At 38.1% G+C, this 16,882-nt stretch overlaps 3 protein-coding genes across 3 annotated transcripts; all 3 read left to right on the top strand.

Annotated features, from left to right (window-relative positions):
- Window positions 1-835: 835 nt before the first annotated feature.
- On the top strand, window positions 836-6,969 carry LOC121300939 (Golgi to ER traffic protein 4 homolog). Its single transcript, XM_041229947.1, has 9 exons — window positions 836-1,621; window positions 2,863-2,941; window positions 3,135-3,216; window positions 3,460-3,609; window positions 4,006-4,144; window positions 4,285-4,425; window positions 4,553-4,628; window positions 4,782-4,854; window positions 5,385-6,969. The coding sequence occupies exons 1-9, from the start codon at window positions 1,482-1,484 to the stop codon at window positions 5,468-5,470; spliced, it is 966 nt and encodes a 321-aa protein (XP_041085881.1). The 5' UTR covers window positions 836-1,481; the 3' UTR covers window positions 5,471-6,969.
- A 4,119-nt stretch (window positions 6,970-11,088) lies between these two features.
- On the top strand, window positions 11,089-13,559 carry LOC121300494 (high choriolytic enzyme 2-like). The gene is made up of 6 exons (XM_041229063.1): window positions 11,089-11,364; window positions 11,821-11,868; window positions 12,050-12,199; window positions 12,422-12,539; window positions 12,671-12,849; window positions 13,423-13,559. The coding sequence occupies exons 1-6, from the start codon at window positions 11,289-11,291 to the stop codon at window positions 13,557-13,559; spliced, it is 708 nt and encodes a 235-aa protein (XP_041084997.1). The 5' UTR covers window positions 11,089-11,288.
- On the top strand, window positions 13,503-16,526 carry LOC121301071 (CUB domain-containing protein 2-like). Its single transcript, XM_041230186.1, has 5 exons — window positions 13,503-13,773; window positions 14,050-14,199; window positions 14,836-14,945; window positions 15,532-15,752; window positions 16,243-16,526. Exons 1-5 carry the CDS (start codon window positions 13,671-13,673, stop codon window positions 16,253-16,255), a joined length of 597 nt encoding a protein of 198 aa, XP_041086120.1. The 5' UTR covers window positions 13,503-13,670; the 3' UTR covers window positions 16,256-16,526.
- The last annotated feature ends 356 nt before the right edge of the window (window positions 16,527-16,882 follow it).

The following is a 16,882-nucleotide window of genomic DNA, read 5'->3' as shown; positions in this document are numbered from 1 at the left end:
CCAGAAACTTAACGAAACAAGCTTGACTGATTTAAAAGGGCAGACAGTACTGAGATGCAGATGTATTGCTTGCACTTGGGTTTATATACAATTGCAATTGTATTTATTAATAAGCAGGGGAGAGAGGGTCGTGCATGTCTTCAGGGTAAAAATGATCTCTGTTAACATTTCATCCAAAAAAGACAGCACTTCAAAGAGCACAGTACCCCCTAACACTGGCATGTGGGGGAAGAGTGCCCCCTACAGAGCTATCAACGCCACTTTTCAAGCACTGCAACGCAACTTTCAAGCATACCCCATTTCAAGTACTGAACAGGTCCAACCTGAAGTTTGACGAAAGCAGACCAGAAAACTGCGTTTCCAATGCTTGATGTTGCCCTGCTGTGCAAGCGCACCTTCATTCTTATTGAGATTGGAGTTCGCGAGTCTATATAGAACTGGAATCTTTTCCACCGCCAGTATGCCGCAGGCCTGTAATTAATTACAAACGTGACACTTGGGTCAGCCGCACCATATGCGTCACATTTTATACAACATCATCATATTAATAAGATTACTAATTTCTTTCTTTCTCTGACCCCCTGTATCAATTACATTTTTAATTATTTTTTTAGCTGTTTTGAGCTCTGAGAATGCTTTATTAAGCACCTCAATACTGAGACTTAAACGAACTTGCTTGGTGAGATAGTGACGCGCATCCGTTGGAACAGCACAGTGGTCATGAAAATGGTACCCAGAGCAGCTTGCTTTTCAAATACGCTTTTCTCTTTTAATGATGTATTATCTACTTTTTAAAAATGCATTTGTTCAACCTTTCATTTCTAGTTTTCTTTAGACAAGGTGATCATATGGTAATGGCTCCAGATTTATTGAGATAGTCGGGGGCTGTTCGTTTTTTCTTCCAGTAAATTCTACTTCTGCATTCTGAAAGGTACACGAACGCTTTGAAATATTGAACTCAGTTTCAGTAATGTAGAACGGCATATTACTAATTATTAAGTACTTAGTGAAGCTCTAAATTGACAGGCACATTAAAGAACTCACAAGGAAACGGAGAATGCTTTTCCAACACTCAAAAAACTAATGCCGAGGTACCCAAGTACACAGACTTTTCTGCTAAAAGTAAATGTCTTTACCTGCGTTTCTAAAATTAAGAAAATATATTAGGAATTAAACTACCCGTCAGCAATTACTAATTAGCTTAGTGTTACAACCGTACAAATTGGGGCATTCATTTCGTGAAGGCTTAATAAAACATGAGCAAAATGCATAATATATGATGGGCCAGACTTAACAGTGAGCACCTCGGAAAATGAGATTCCAGATTGCGTTTATAAACTTTACAGTGTTGAACTCTGCTGACCACGTTGCGCAGCGCGGCACTTTCAACATCTATTACGGAAGCGCGGGGGTGCCAGTTCCGTTCCGTGGCATTTTTTTGCCCCCTGGCTGGAAGGGTAAGCAGCTCGTAAGAAACGACGATGTCGGAGCAGGAGGGTCTGAAATGCTCCAGTGCTCGCAACCGAGGAGGAGTACAGCGGGTGGAAGGCAAGTTAAGAGCCAGCGTTGAGAAAGGGGAATACTATGAAGCCCATCAGATGTACCGCACCTTATTCTTTAGGTGAGTGAATACCAAAATAATTAAAAAAAAAAAAAAAAAAAAAAAAAAAAACTGACGAAGATTCAAGCCTGCCTTCCAGATCATTCTGGCTTTCAACCAAACAACCACCCCCTTTAGTAATGTGATTGGTTAGTTGTCCACAGGAGTCCGCTGTGATTGAACAGATTTTGTGTTTGTCACTAAAGCGGGTTGGGTTAGGCTGGCTTGCTGTGTTTATACACACTAAACACTAACAGGCCTAAGCGCTTAAATAATGGAGATGATCATACGGTTGTGTTTTAATGACATATTTACCAAGGTGTACATTTTAATAGACAATTCTTCAGGCAGCTTTGACGCTGTGTAGTTCTCCGCAGCGGTGGCAATTATAGTGATAAGGTGAAGTGTTTGTACCTAGCCTGAAAACTGAGCTGACAGAATCCAGTTATCTATTTATCGAATGAATATACGGGATCATTCGTGTTGTTACTGCACGATAAAGCAATCGAGGGAAGACAAAGTAAAAAGCACGCATACTGACATTTTTTTTTTTCGAGGACTGTAGGAGCTACATTTTTAAACTCATTTTGATTGTGTTAACACTACAAACGGACATATTTACCTAACGTTGTTGGTCTTGTCAATATTTGAATACAGTCGAGCTTTTCAAGTGGTGATACGACCAGCAAAGGAGCATGATGTCAACAAGAATATCATGTTAAATGATACTGTTATCACAAGCTGATATGTGACACCCGCCCTTGCTCCATATAATAAGACGAGACTTGCTAATGTTTGTTTTAAAGAATATTTTTTGTCAATAAGGACGTAATGTCTGTGCCTTACCTTGAGTAGCAGTGCCCTTTTATAAGAAAAGTTACCATTCTCCTGTCACTGATTGAAGTCATCAGTGCCTAGGGCACTGGTTCCCAGCCCTGGTATTGGTCCTGGGGACCCCCTGTGTCTGCTGGTTTTCATTCCCAAATGAGGTCTCAGTTACTTAACTAGACCCTTAATTGAACTGATTCTTAATTAGACCTTTGTATTTGTTTTCAGCTCTTGAACAGTTGCAGATTTCAAGTTAGAGATAACATTAAAAAAAGGTCTAATTAAGCAAATTATACTTTCAGTTAAGGGTCTAGTTAAGTTATATTTGTATAAAGGCAAATATCCATATTTTAAACAGCTTTAAAAACAAATACTTTATCCAGTTGTACAGTGTTTGTCTCTGTAAATGAAGCCCGGCATTTTTTTCCTTGCAGGTATATGTCACAAGGTAAACATGCAGAAGCTAGAGAACTGATGTATTCGGGAGCTGTGCTTTTCTTCAGCCATAATCAGGTAGGTATACTCTTCTAGTGATCTACAGCACTGCGGTGCACAGTGGCACTCCTGAACCTTGTATGTCGAGTAGGCTTGCTGGAGCACTGGGGGGCACAATGAAAAGACAATTAAAAGACATTCCTGTAGATTTAAAAGTTTGCTGGAAGCATGTGGTATGTTTTTTTTACAACCCCTTGTCTTTATTTCTCAGCAAAATAGTGCTGCTGATTTATCTATGCTGGTTTTGGAGTCCCTTGAAAAATCGGATGCAGAGGTGATAGATGACATTTTAGGTATGTTTATATTTTGATGACTAATGGCTAAGGGGGAAAGTTTTGCCAGTTTGGGTGAGTTGGGATGGGGGGTGGGGAGAGACTGTTGCAGAACTACTGGATCTTATAGTAAATGACTATAGTTATATTAACCCATATTCTTCAGTACAACAGTCAGATAATTGGTTATCGTGCTAATGATAGTATGTTACATGCCTGTGCTGTGTAAGGGCTGTACTTCACTGGTTACCTTCCTTCTTGCAGAACACTTGGCAAAGCTGTTTAGTCTGATGGATCCCAATACCCCAGAAAGAGTAGCATTTGTTTCCAGAGCGATAAAGTGGTCCAGTGAAGGCTCAGGCAAACGGGGGCATCCGAAACTGCATCAGCAGCTTGCCGTTACATTATGGAAAGGTACAGCTTTCAAATTATAATGGCACTTTGCAATGCACAGCACCTTAACCCCTTTGCAACCTCGCATTTCCACAGTGGTCTTTGGGTAGTCACCATCAGCCATGTTCTTAGCTGTGCAACTCCATCATTAAACTGCTCTTTGCAAACCTGCTGGACTTGTCTCTGATTACTTACACAGCTTGATCACTTTGAAGAGAGCCCTTTGATTGTCACTCTCTCACACACCCACATTCCCAGATAACCTCCACTGAATTTTTTTTTCGGCCCTTCTAAAGCTTTCAGTATACAGCTTCTAGGGGTACGGATAATGCAGCTGTGGTTGTGGCATGTGGTTTTGATAATAGAAAATTACCTTTGCAGTTAAAATTTAAAATAAGCTGCTCTTTTTCTCCCCAGAGCAAAACTACAGTGAGTCTCGGTATCACTTCCTGCACTCTTCGGACGGTGAGGGCTGTGCGGATATGCTAGTGGAATACTCAGCATCTCAGGGGTACCGGAGTGAAGTGGACATGTTTGTGGCTCAAGCAGTCTTACAGTGTGTATACAATAACAGACATCTTATTATATTAGAGATGATTTTGCATCTCTGTTAAACCAAGAGTAAGATGCATAGAAATGCATGCCGGTTTGCCTTTTCCTCTTTTCCTTAAATTCGTTTTTCTATTTTCTTTTTAGATTTCTGTGTTTAAAAAATAAACTCGGCGCGTCCGTTGTTTTTACAACCTACACACAGAAGCATCCTTCCATAGAAAAGGGGCCGCCCTTTGTACAGCCTTTGTTAAATTTTATTTGGTTCTTATTACTTGCTGTGGATGGGTATGTATCCATTGGATATATTTTGCAGTGACTTTGGTAATACTCAAATCCTTTCATACTTAAACAATACCCTTGAAGTGTGAGAGTTGTCATTAAAGTCCTGTTCTGTCTGTTTGACTTCTTTCAGGGGTAAATTAACAGTCTTTACAGTGTTATGTGAACAATATCAGCCATCGCTGAAGAGAGATCCAATGTACAATGAGGTAAGATCGTGTCAAAGGCAGGACTGGGATAAAAGTTAAGGTTGTCTTTTGCTAATCTAGGAGTAATCAAGTTAAGTAGTGGGAAAAATCTAGCAAATTCTGATTTTAATACCGTCTGATAAAATATTTGTAATTGTGTCATTTTCATTCCAGTATCTTGACAGAATAGGACAGCTTTTCTTTGGAGTACCACCAAAACAGTCCTCGTCTTACGGAGGATTGTTAGGTAAGGCTTAAAGATCACTTTTCTGTGTACTTTGCAGTTTGTTTCAATTCCCGCAGGGTAGTTTTAGGTGCAGGTGTACAAACATGTGCAGGTTGCCTCTTTTTATAAGAGGCATCATTTTTCACAGTTTAAACAGCCAGAACCTCTTTCCTCCAAACTGATGACATTCTTATAAGTTTAATGTTGTGTCTTTCTTGTTATGTAAGATGTTATTATGCAATAAGAGGCAATACAGGATTTATTATAAATACAGTGATGGGTAGAATATCTTGAGTTAGTTCAATACCACGGTAAAATCAGGGCTGGGAACAAGATTCCTGTTTCAGAGCAGTTTATTCCATTCCTGGTTTTACTAGGAGTTTAATAAAACACACTTGATTTTGTTACCTGCATGCTGTGGCTAATCAAGTATGCATTAAAACCTGGAGTGGGTGAAGCATGCTGTGCAGTAGGACTCTTATTGCTATCTCTGGTAAAATAGATCGCACATGCAGTGCTTGATTGTGGTGGTTTTCACAATGCGTTCTCAGGAAACCTGCTGAACAGCCTGATGGGGGCGAGTGAAGAGGAGGCAGAAGAGGGCAAGGAGGACAGCAGTCCCATTGAACTGGACTAAGCCAGGGCTGGGGTCAAAGTGTTTGGGCTGCGTAGAGTGTTTTAATAATAAAAACAAGGTGATTGTTCTCAACTCCTGCGTTGCGTCTGAGCAGCTGCAAAGGGCATTTTCTTCGTTTGCAAATAAAATGCAGCAAATGTTGGTAATGGTTTACCACACAACCTCATTCCAAGATACTACCCTGGTGTATTGTGGTGGGTTTCCTTTCTATAAAAAGGGAAAAGGCTCCTTTGTCCGTTTTCAGCCCAAAGCAGCTCCACTTACTGTAGATATGAGTGTTAGGGCTGCATTGCGGTCATAGTAAAGTGTTTTGTCATAGTAGCATCATTAGAGGGTTATGTAACCAGAGTTTAAGCTGGATGACTCAGTCTGCCTCCCTTATCAATAACACTTGCTGATCTGATCATATTTGATTTGTCTTGAGCTACAGCAGAAGGATTCACAAATGTATTTACCTGTATGAATGAAGATAATAGGCCTGCATATACAATTTATATGTTATACTGTCACAAATGGGGACTGGGGGATATTGTTTGGTTCACCTGTTTGGAGTGAATTATGTGCATTAAAGGAGAACCATGTTCAGCTCGTTTAACTAAATATGTACATCTTTTCTCCTTACTTGGCAAAAAGTGAACTGCGCCTGGATTAAATTGAATTGATGGCAGCGCCATCGCCAATATAAAGTATAATAAACAGCGTTGCGATAAACTTTGATTTAATTCAGGCCCTGGTTTATTTCCTTGCCATTTTTTTTAATGTTATGGTGTATTGGCCAATGACTTATAGGAAAGAATTATGCTTTGGAACGCCACAAGTGTAGAACCAATAATCCCTTATTGCCATAATTCTAAAACGTGTGGAACGTGAACTGTGAAGGCTCAGTGAAGTGGCGCAGAGAATTTAACAACAGAAAAAAAGAGTGTTTTTGAACACACTGGACAAAACGGACTCCAACTAATATTATCCCGGAAGAGAGAAAATATTTGAAGCATTCTGTTAAATTGTGATCGAGAACTCGCGTATGTTGCAGGTTATGTTTTTTAGGGTTGTTTAACTTACAACCCCTTTAAAGCTACATTCGTATTTGTTTTTAGATCTGCATGATGTGCATATCTTTAAAAAAAAAGAAAAAAATTATGAATTCATGTGACAGTGGGAGATGTTTTAAAAAAAAAAGGAATTAAATGAAAGTGCATTCTGTAACGCAGAACATCTTATTTGTGAAATCAACCCAACGTGGGATTATGTACTAGTGCTCCCCTTTTATAAGGCAGCCCTTTATAGTACAGAACAGGTTATAAGGCGGAACACAAACAGTGTGTTCTCTTAACTATGGCTCCTGACTACAGTGTCTGTATCTGCCAATATCTGCTTTCATTTGTTAGAGAAACTTTAGGTTTGTTTTGACATCAGCCATTGTTCGTATTTATTACACCTCTGCTTTTAGATTTGTTTTTGGTTTTGTTTAATATTTGATAAAAATTTACCTCACAGTATGTAAGCTGCCAAGCGTTTTATTGATTTCATTTTTATTTCTATTTCATTAGTTATCTTTTCTCTGGAAAATGCTCTGCCTTTCCACTGAACTGATAACCACCTGTTAACAGACCAGTCATAATGGTGGATAATGTTCACACATACCCAGAGAGTCGCTACTAACTGATAGAACAGTGCCACCCGTTCATTATTAAACAGAACACTGAAGGCACCAGCTGAAACCTCAGTGTACCTGACTTTGTTTCCTAAAAGCTTTACCTTCGAATTCTGATTGGGTGTTTTCAAGTAATGGATGATGTACTTTATTTTTACACTAGTGGCTGGCCACCCACCACAGAATGTTACTGACTATTTGCAAAAACAGTGACCTTAGTAATAATTAACCCTGTAATGCCCATTTCTGGATCGCAGGATGAGACATCCCTCTGTCATTTTTTTAAAATCCAGCCTCAAGCCTGAAATTTTCACATGCGGTACATTATGTGCTGCCAGACGGACTAAAAAAAAAAAAAAAGACCCCAAAAAGCATTTTTATTACAAGGAACTACATATAAAGTGGCTTTTTTATTGTTTCATCCTTTATCCCACCTCTCACCTCACCCCACCCTACCCTAGACATAATCTAGGGCTCTTCCAGGCCTTTTCTGTTTCTTTGAGAAGAACATTCTTCTGCTGTTTTAAGTGATAAGCACCATGTATTTATCACGTGCAGTAGAACCCTCATTGTCCAAACAGCTCCGGTGTTTGTATTAATGAGCGTTTTGTACAACAGGGATACTGGTGTTCGGATGATTAGGTAAAGCATTCTGTTTTTAAGAGCAAGTCACTTCCAGTTTGATTTAGATTATATATTTTTTTTAGTCCCCTTGGCTTTTTATGATGTTTACAACCATTCTGATTGCTTCGTATTGCAATTGCTCCACTACTGCTGTCAATATCTGTTGTGCAATAAATGGAGCTTGTGCTCACCAATTTAAAGACACATTGGCTAATCTAGCCTAGATCATGGATGTCTATGGCAGCCTACTAGAAGCACCTTAACACAGACTTACAAAAAACACAATGTATTGAGTAATAGCAATAAGAATTACTTGGAATAATTGCGTCAATTATAAAAAGGGAAAAGTAAAAAAAAACAAACAAAAAAAAACTTTAAACCTTGAAATCTCTCACTTTGACATCACAGAAGGAATGGTTCATTACTGCAGTCATGTTTTTACCTCCTACCATTAACCAAGTGTATTATCATACCCTTCTGTGGAGATCAGAGCAGCAGTTAAGCACTCAAGGGTCAACCCACAGAAAACAAGCGTCTAAAATCGACTGGATTTTAAAGGAAAGAAGAGCAAGGGCAGCTGGAGTGGCATTCATGATGTTGACCCCATAGTACTAGACTTGTGCTCATCATCTCGTACGGAGGAAGTGGCTGGCAATGTAAAACCAAGGCTTCCAGTATGGACCGTCTTTGGAAGCAAACCGAAAGCATGGTACACTACAGGCTGTGCACGGAAACTTTGGCCATAGCAATGCTTCAATAAAAACCAAAAGCATAGGGTAATGTTGTCATTAATTTGTATCAGATTTACTGTTTACAAGTAATTATATATTTGAGATAATAATAAAATGAATAATCATGTGTGGTGCCTTACTGTTTCCAAACTGCACAACAAAATATTCACATTCTTTATCAATTTAATATGGTTTACAAAGATGCAAAATATACCATTGCTTTCGAGATCCTGCTCTTAGACTCAGCTTGTTCCTTTTGCAGATTTCACTCAACCAGGATTATATTTTCCCTTTTCCATGTCATGTAGATACCCAGAAGCTAATGCAGGATCGCTTTACATTTCAGCACTATACAAGTGCTGAAATCTGATGACCCATGCTAGCTGGAACAGCCCATTACTCAGGTCCATTAGGTATATAATAATAATCTTTATATAGCAGCTTTAAAAAGCACTTTAGAAGATATGAGACTAGGGTGTGCGAAATACGCATCAGCTGCAGAGTCACAAGAACGTCTCACCCAAAAGACAGAGCACAAAGAAGTGACTGAGTTAAGTTGCTCAGGGTCACACAATGAGTCAATGGCTGAGCTGGAAGATTTGAACGAGGTACCTCCTGGTTACAAGGCTGTTTCTTTAACAACTGGACCACACAGCCTCCTATAATATAAGATCCTGTAGATTTTGTAATACGTTTTGAGAACTGTTGCAACTTCTTGCATCTGCTTCCCTTTAACCTAAATGCCCCGTCACTTACAAACGGAGCCCGTACATACTTCTGTAGAATAAACCGAATGTCATCATTTTAATTTGTGCAAACTATCAGCTCTGTCCACGCTGTGAGATCCTGACTGAAACAGACTTTCAATAGGAAGATTTATGTGTTACATAATGGATTCCATTTGCATTACTAATAAAAACATCTTGCATGTGTTCATTCTGCACCACTGGCATCCCCAAATGTTTGGGAAAAGGTCCTGATTAGGAATTTTAAAAAAGCAGCACCTGTGCACTGTAGTGTGGAATGGGGTTGGTCCTGTTGGTTTTGTCAGTGCTGCAGGCAAGTGATAGTGATCAAGTTCCTATTTTACATGACAGTGACCACAGTGAAAAGAACAAAGATTAAAGTCCAGTTGGCCTACAGATACGGCATGTGTTTATCAGGGTAAAACTGGTGAAACAGCATGCATATTTGAAGTGAGAAATTAGGATCACTACAATCAAAATTACCTTTGTAAACTGTTCTTCAGCAAAGCTATTTTCTCATTACTATCCATTATGTAGCTAATACAAACACTTATACCCCTATGATTGTTCACCCCACCTCTCTGAATACCTGGGAATCTGAGAAACTCCACATGGACCCTACTTGACCTTACTTTAGGGTTCATCTCAATTGTGAGTGCTTAATGTATCTCACAGTCAAGAAGATGCATTTATCAGGTTCAACTTGGAGTAATAATCAGTATAGAAATTACAGAAACTGCAAAGCATATTTTAACATATATACATGGAACTAGAAGGAATAAAAACAAACAAACAGGATAAATAGATGTTTTTTTTTTCATTTGAAGGGAAGGTAAAGAAACTAAGTAAAGAAACATTTTGGCTAATGCCTTCTTCGGCATGCAAGCCAAAACAATTGTGTACCTGACTTAGATTACTTAAATAACCTTTCACTAATCACTGGCCTCAATAGACCACATATTGTTTTATGGGTACATATGAGAGCAATATTTGTCCAGTTATAATGGGAGATCATAAACCTATTTTAAATAATCATAACTACATTGAAAGTCTGGTTTACTACCACAGCTAAAGAAACAACAAGTGTATTCACAATTTCCAAGGTTTTAAAATTATTTTTTAAGTTTAATTGATATTCTCTAGTAAATCATATCATTACGACTGTGGTTTAACAGTGAAAGGAGGGTTGTTATACAGTTGTCTGCATATAGGAACACCTCCCACTGTAAATGCTCTGCCTAAAGGAACAGAAACTTAGCTTAAAAGAACATCTTTTTGGCATTGATACCTATTCGTTCGCAACTGATACAGTACTGTTTTGTAACCTGATAACTCATCATCATCAAACTTATATTAAAATAGTTTATTCAATCATTTCAACACTGACTAGTCATTGCAAGAGTGTCTTGAGGAACACTGCTTGGTTTATTCAATCTTTCCATTTTTCATTGCCTCGTTGTGTATTCTGATTTCCTCAAATTACAGGATTCACACTGAAAGGATATATTCAGAAATGGTCAGCTTCCCAATGAAGTTGGTTTGAAACGTCTAGGTGCTGTGGTTGTGAATATCAAATGCATATTGAACTTCAAACCAACTTTATCACGGTTGATTAATATTGTCTGTGGTCAGCACTCTGTCTTAGAGAACACTTGGGTTAAGGGATCACTTTGCTTGCTTCCTGAGGGGTGTTCCCTTAGCCGGAGACTAGTGTATATACTTTTAAACTGGCTGCCTAAATGTAGTTGAATTGCATACCCCAAAATGATTAAAGCAAACATCTCTACAAGGTTGTGTGAGGTGGGTTGTGTAACAAATAGAATAGGTGGGAGGTCTACTGGGGGGCGGGCCAATATGACTCTGCAAGACACATCGTGTATAAGAGCAGAGCAGGGTCTCAGCTCCCCAGCATCAAGCTCAGCCCCCTGGTAGGATAACATGAAGTCCCTCATCTGTGTCACCGTGCTTGGCTTAATTGCCCAGGTCTATGCGTTGCCAATTGGGGTAATTCGGTTTCGGCATTCTCCGTAACATTTGTCTACTTCTTCAGTGTTTTCTTACAGATGATTTTTGTACCTCCCACGATAACTTTTTTTTCTTCTTCTTTTCAGAATGAGATAGATCGAAATATGGATTTAGGTAAGTCTTGAGCTAGATTCATTATGTTATAGTGTTTAAGGAGTCAAGAGAACATAAAAAGTTGATGTGTGTTGGTTGATGCAATTTCATAGTATAAGATAGTATAAGGTTTTTTTTTTTAAAGTTGCTTTTTAATAATTTTTTACTTTACTAAATAAAGGAAAATAGTTGACAATTACAGCCTTTTTTGAACTTCACATGAAAGATTGTTAAATCTGAATACTGGCAAGTCCAAATGGGTGGCAAAGATCTGCTCTCAATGTAACAAACCTACCATTTTCATGGAGTGGCTAAGATTTTATTGAAGTCTTAGAAATAAGCTTTTCAATAGTTCATAGATTTTTGCTTTCAGATTATTATTGTTCGTAAAGGTCTAATCTCTTTGAAGACTGGAGTATATTATTGACAGTCAGGAAGAAAGCAGGAATGATTATTGTCTGTTTTTTTCTCTGACAGAACCTTGGGTTGTCATGGATAAAATCATCCAGGCTAATGCCAACATAGGTAAGTCTTATTAATCATGTAGAAAATGAAGACAGTCACAGAACAGCTCTAATAAATGACATATGACCAGTGTAGGTATATATATGAATTAAATAGTTTTAGAATGCAAACTGAAGACCATGTAAAAGAATGATGAACTTACTATTTCCTTTAACCTTGTTATTTTATACCCTTTTAACAGCTCTGATGACAAGACGTTACTCCATCAAGTTTGGAGATATTGCTGTCCAAAACAGCAGGAGTGCAATGTTCTGCCCGACGAACGACTGTATCTGGCCCAGATCAGATGACGGCTTTGTGTACATTCCATACAAGATATCCACAGAGTACTGTAAGTGCACAGATCTGTATAAAATCAAAATATATGATGCTGCCTGTCAATGTATCTGCAGGTCTATCAACCTGACTGTCTTCTTCAGTTAGGGTCCTGAAATACTTTTATCACTTTATTTTATCATTCTGCAGAACCTAAAAAGGCTTATAAAGATAATCACATTTTCTCAACTAATATCAACAATTCAAGTATGGTATTATGTTTCCTTTCTGTTTGCAGCTCCATCTGAGCAGGCAACAATCACAGATGCTATGTCGGAATATGCCAAAGTCAGCTGCGTTCGGTTTGTCTCTTACACAAATGAGATGGACTACCTTCACATCCAGCCCTTGGATGGGTAAGCTTGCAGTCATTGTACAATTTCTGTATTTGTTGACACTGATAACCTTAAACAGTCCTTAATCCCATGGCAAGGAACTCCTGTAGACCAGCGTCCTGTCAATTATAACATATGATTCTCTTTTTTAGATGCTGGTCCTACTTTGGTCTGAGTGGTGGGGAACAGCCAGTCTCATTTTCACGAACTGGTTGTCTATGGAAAGGAATAATCATCCATGAGCTAATGCACACTTTGGGTTTCTACCATGAACACAACCGAAGTGACAGGGAGGATTATATCACTATCATGACGGATAATATCCAACCAGGTCTGTGTTCATATATAACAACCCTTAGAAATGTTTTGCACTTTCCCCATGCTTTCCCCATGCAGCGCCATGTTGTTTTTTAATATGCTTAAGCATACCTATCTGTGCTTTACAGTGCTTAACTATGCTTACCATGCTTTGACTGTGCTTTGTTACACATTGCTTTTACTATGGGAGAATTATATGGGAAGGGCCCTATTGCATTTTATGCAGCTGCATGGTTTGTTAGATCACTCAGAAACACATTCCAAACTCTGATGCTGTTTTTTTTTTTTTCTTGTACATTACAACTGGTTTCTGTTGCTCCAGTTTTGAGTTAATGTTTCTCTAACTCTGTCTTTAACTGGCTTTTACTGAAAAGACTTACCTCACCTATTCTCTGTCTATATACATGTAGACAACACGATATGTTTTTAAGGTTTTATTTGACTTTATCACTTTGCTATGCTTTTAGTATGCTGCCGTCAAATTTTAAAGGGTGATTATGACGTTAACTTGAACTTCTGTTTTCCCTAATTTGGCTGGAACTGTGCATTCTAACACTGCAAATTTATTTTCTCACTTATCCAACAGGCCGAGAAGATCAATTCCAAATCCTTAAAACCAACAACCTGGGAACCGAATATGACTATGGCTCGATTATGCACTATGGCAGGCAAGTGTCTCCATGCAGTCTACACTCAGCCTGCTTTTACCTAGGACTGAGATAACGTTGAATGTCATCATAACTCTGCATCACGTTTTTGCTCAGCTTGCTGTATTATACACCCTGTTTATTTTGTTTATGATTACTGTACAGGTATTCTTTCTCCAAAAATCCCATGCTGCCAACTATAGTCACAAAACCAAATTACGTACCGATCGGACAAAGGACCAAGCTGAGCTCTACTGATATCCTGAGAGTAAACCGACTGTACTCGTGTGGCAAGTCCTTTAATTTGTATTATTTATGTATTTTTTCAACTGACTACCTAGAACTGGTTTGATAATAATATCCACATGCTTTAGATATTTTAATAACTGGAGTATTGCTCCTGAAGCAATTCCAGTGTCGATTTTTCATTCTGAAAACCATATTTACTGCCCTGATCAGTTTCATGTGGAAAATCCTATATACTGTATTGCAATATACTGTATATGTGTGCCTGAGTTTTAATAAAAAAAGATAACAACAACATGTTTTTACTTTATATTCATTAGATGCTACTACAAATCGTATGCCAGTTTCCATCACAAGGCCTCCCACAACCACAACCACAACCACAACCACAACCACAACCACGGAAAAAACATCTGTTGCCAACGATTGGCTGCAATATCATGGACCCCCTTTAATCCAATTAGACAACGGTAAGTAAAACCAAAAGAAAACCCCCAAAAAACGATCTAGATATTTCTAATGGTTTTCATAGCTCAAACATCTGCTTCTAACATGGTAACCAATTGTTAGCTAGCTACTGTAATATTTACCATAGCAAGGTCAAATGAAATCATAGTCAAAACACTCCTATGAGGACAGGTTAAAATAATTCAATATTTTAGAAAAGGCAAGAGATATACCCAAGACACGACTTCAAATTTAACACAGAGAGAATAACAAGAGGGCATAAGAGGCAGCTGAGTAAAGCTAAGTTTAGAACAGGTGGCAGGAAGCACTATTTTTTTTTTATTGCGATCCCCCAGTTCGGGGGAGAATGGTGTGCTAACAAGGGATGAGCCTTGATGGGCCAAATGGCCTCTTCTCCTTCCTAAACTCTTTTTAAGTTTGTGTGTTCATGCTGATATTTTTTTGCTCGTACGGCAACCAGCTGTTCTACCACAAGTAGTTTACACTGAAAACACTCTAGTGGTATTTTGAGCATGCATTAAAAACATTTAGTTCTACAACAGTGCTATGCTAGGAGTTAAACTGTGAGTATCCAGTCTATATGGGATCTAGTAATGTCCAAAATGTTGTTTCTTTTTGTTTTTGTTTTTTTTTACTAGATTGTGGCGGATTATTACAGAGTTCATCCGGGGAAATCTTTTCTCCAAATTATCCTAATCTATACCCAAACAATAAAGACTGCCAGTGGAGAATAAGGGCCACATCAAGGGTAAGTTTTATTTTATTTATTGTTTATTTTCCCAAAATTTTAGTGCTTTAGTTTAGTGATCCATCATAAGTGCCTCAGTAAAAGCATAGTATCGTAAACGCATGGTTAAGCATTGTGAAGAATAGCGAGCTATAATAAAGCTTATTAATAAACACGGTGTACTGTGGTAAACCCATTGTATATAACAAAGGGAAAAGCATGATAAAACTGCAAACATGCAGCACCTTTTATAAGGGTAGTTATATACATAAAGAATATGTATTATATCATTTTTACAAAAAGTGGTAGCAAAAATGCTTTGTGAAAAATACTTTGTAATTCAGTATATAAACCTGGTAATAGAACAATTAATAACATGGTCATGGATGTTTATTTAAAATGAAAATGTTACCAACCTTTCTGTATCTGCAGAGATCAATTTCTGATTTGACAAACAAACAAAAAAATACCTGGCCTTGTTTATCAAAATTGAATGTGCTCATCATGAAAAAAACCAATTCTTTCTGTACCTGCAGTATCTTACAATACCAAATCAATATAAAAATCAATGTGATTTTCAAACTTGCCATGTCTTTTGAGCAAACAGGTAGTGCTAATATTCCAGTCCCTGGATGTGGAATACTCTGTGAACTGCTTGTGGGACTACATTGAGGTGCATGATGGGACCTCCATTGACTCCAGGACTGTGGGACCCAGGCTGTGTGGCTTCTACATCCCCAAGCCCTTGACATCTTCTGGCAAGGACCTGCTCATCGTGTTCCACAGCGATGAAAACGTGGCCAACAAAGGATTTCATATATCCTACATGTAAGTAGTATTTATTTATTTCGATATGAACTACAATCAGCTTGTTTACAAAGGCAGGAGGAAGGCAAGGGGAGCGAGTTACAGTTACAGACACGCACACAGCGACCCACACAGTTTTGCAATCCGCCTATTATTGTATTCATTTCACATCATATACAATCACAAGGCTGGTTTGAATGATCAAACAGCCATTTCTTAATTGACCTACGGAATCTGAGTTCTGTGGGTAGTTTATTACAGTCTGAGGGACAACAAAAAGCAGAAGGAATTCTTCCAATGGTACTTTTCACTGAAATATTTAGTATCACTAATATTTCTGAAGAAATAAACACAAATAAACTTCTGGAGCTTCATTATTCAGCCTTTAAAAAGATTCCAGTAGAAACTCATCTTTTCTCAGGTTACAGTATATTTAACCTGATTTACAAAGTCCAATGGATGTTTTCTTTCCAGATCAAGTACTGTAATAGATGTTTTTGTTTTGTTTCAGGTTATATATTTAAATAGGAGAACATGTCACAAGCTGCGAGTAATATCCTTCACAGAGGGATGGGGGGAGTCAAGAAGGCACTATTTCAACCCAGAGGAAGGATACACAATCTAAAATATAGCAAGTCACAATAAAATTCACTTTGCTGTCCTTTACCTGACAAATAAGGCTCTTTACAAAGTCTGGTGTTTGAGCACCTAGATTGCTGTGAAGGAATCCAAGAATCCTGTCTACTTTATTATTTTCATGAAAACTTGTTAAATGAATCCCCCATCTCAAAAGGATGTTGTACCATGTATTGTAAAATATGAATGATTGTTTATGAAAATAAAATAAACTAAAACTTTGAAAAAAAGCATTATAACAAAAGATACTTTTTTTTTTCTAAAGCTAAAATGTTATTTTAAGAATAGATGCACACAAACCAGTCAACAAGTGCTGGTGAAATTTAGTACAGACGCAATGGTTATATTTTATGCGAAACTGTGGCTCAGCTGTCGACAATTGGGGCCAGCAGAGGGCGGTATCAGAAAGTAAAGAGTGGACCAAACAAGCCAGCTTTATATAAACATCAAAGTTTTCTGTTGTGTGTTATTAATTTGCATACAAAGTAACAGATGTTTTTCACCTTTCCACGTCT

The sequence above is a fragment of the Polyodon spathula genome, chromosome 26 (genome assembly GCF_017654505.1).
Source record: "Polyodon spathula isolate WHYD16114869_AA chromosome 26, ASM1765450v1, whole genome shotgun sequence".
Taxonomy (NCBI): Eukaryota; Metazoa; Chordata; class Actinopteri; order Acipenseriformes; family Polyodontidae; genus Polyodon; species Polyodon spathula.
The sequence above is the reverse complement of the archived record's forward strand: the minus strand, read 5'-3'. Positions and strand labels throughout refer to the sequence as shown.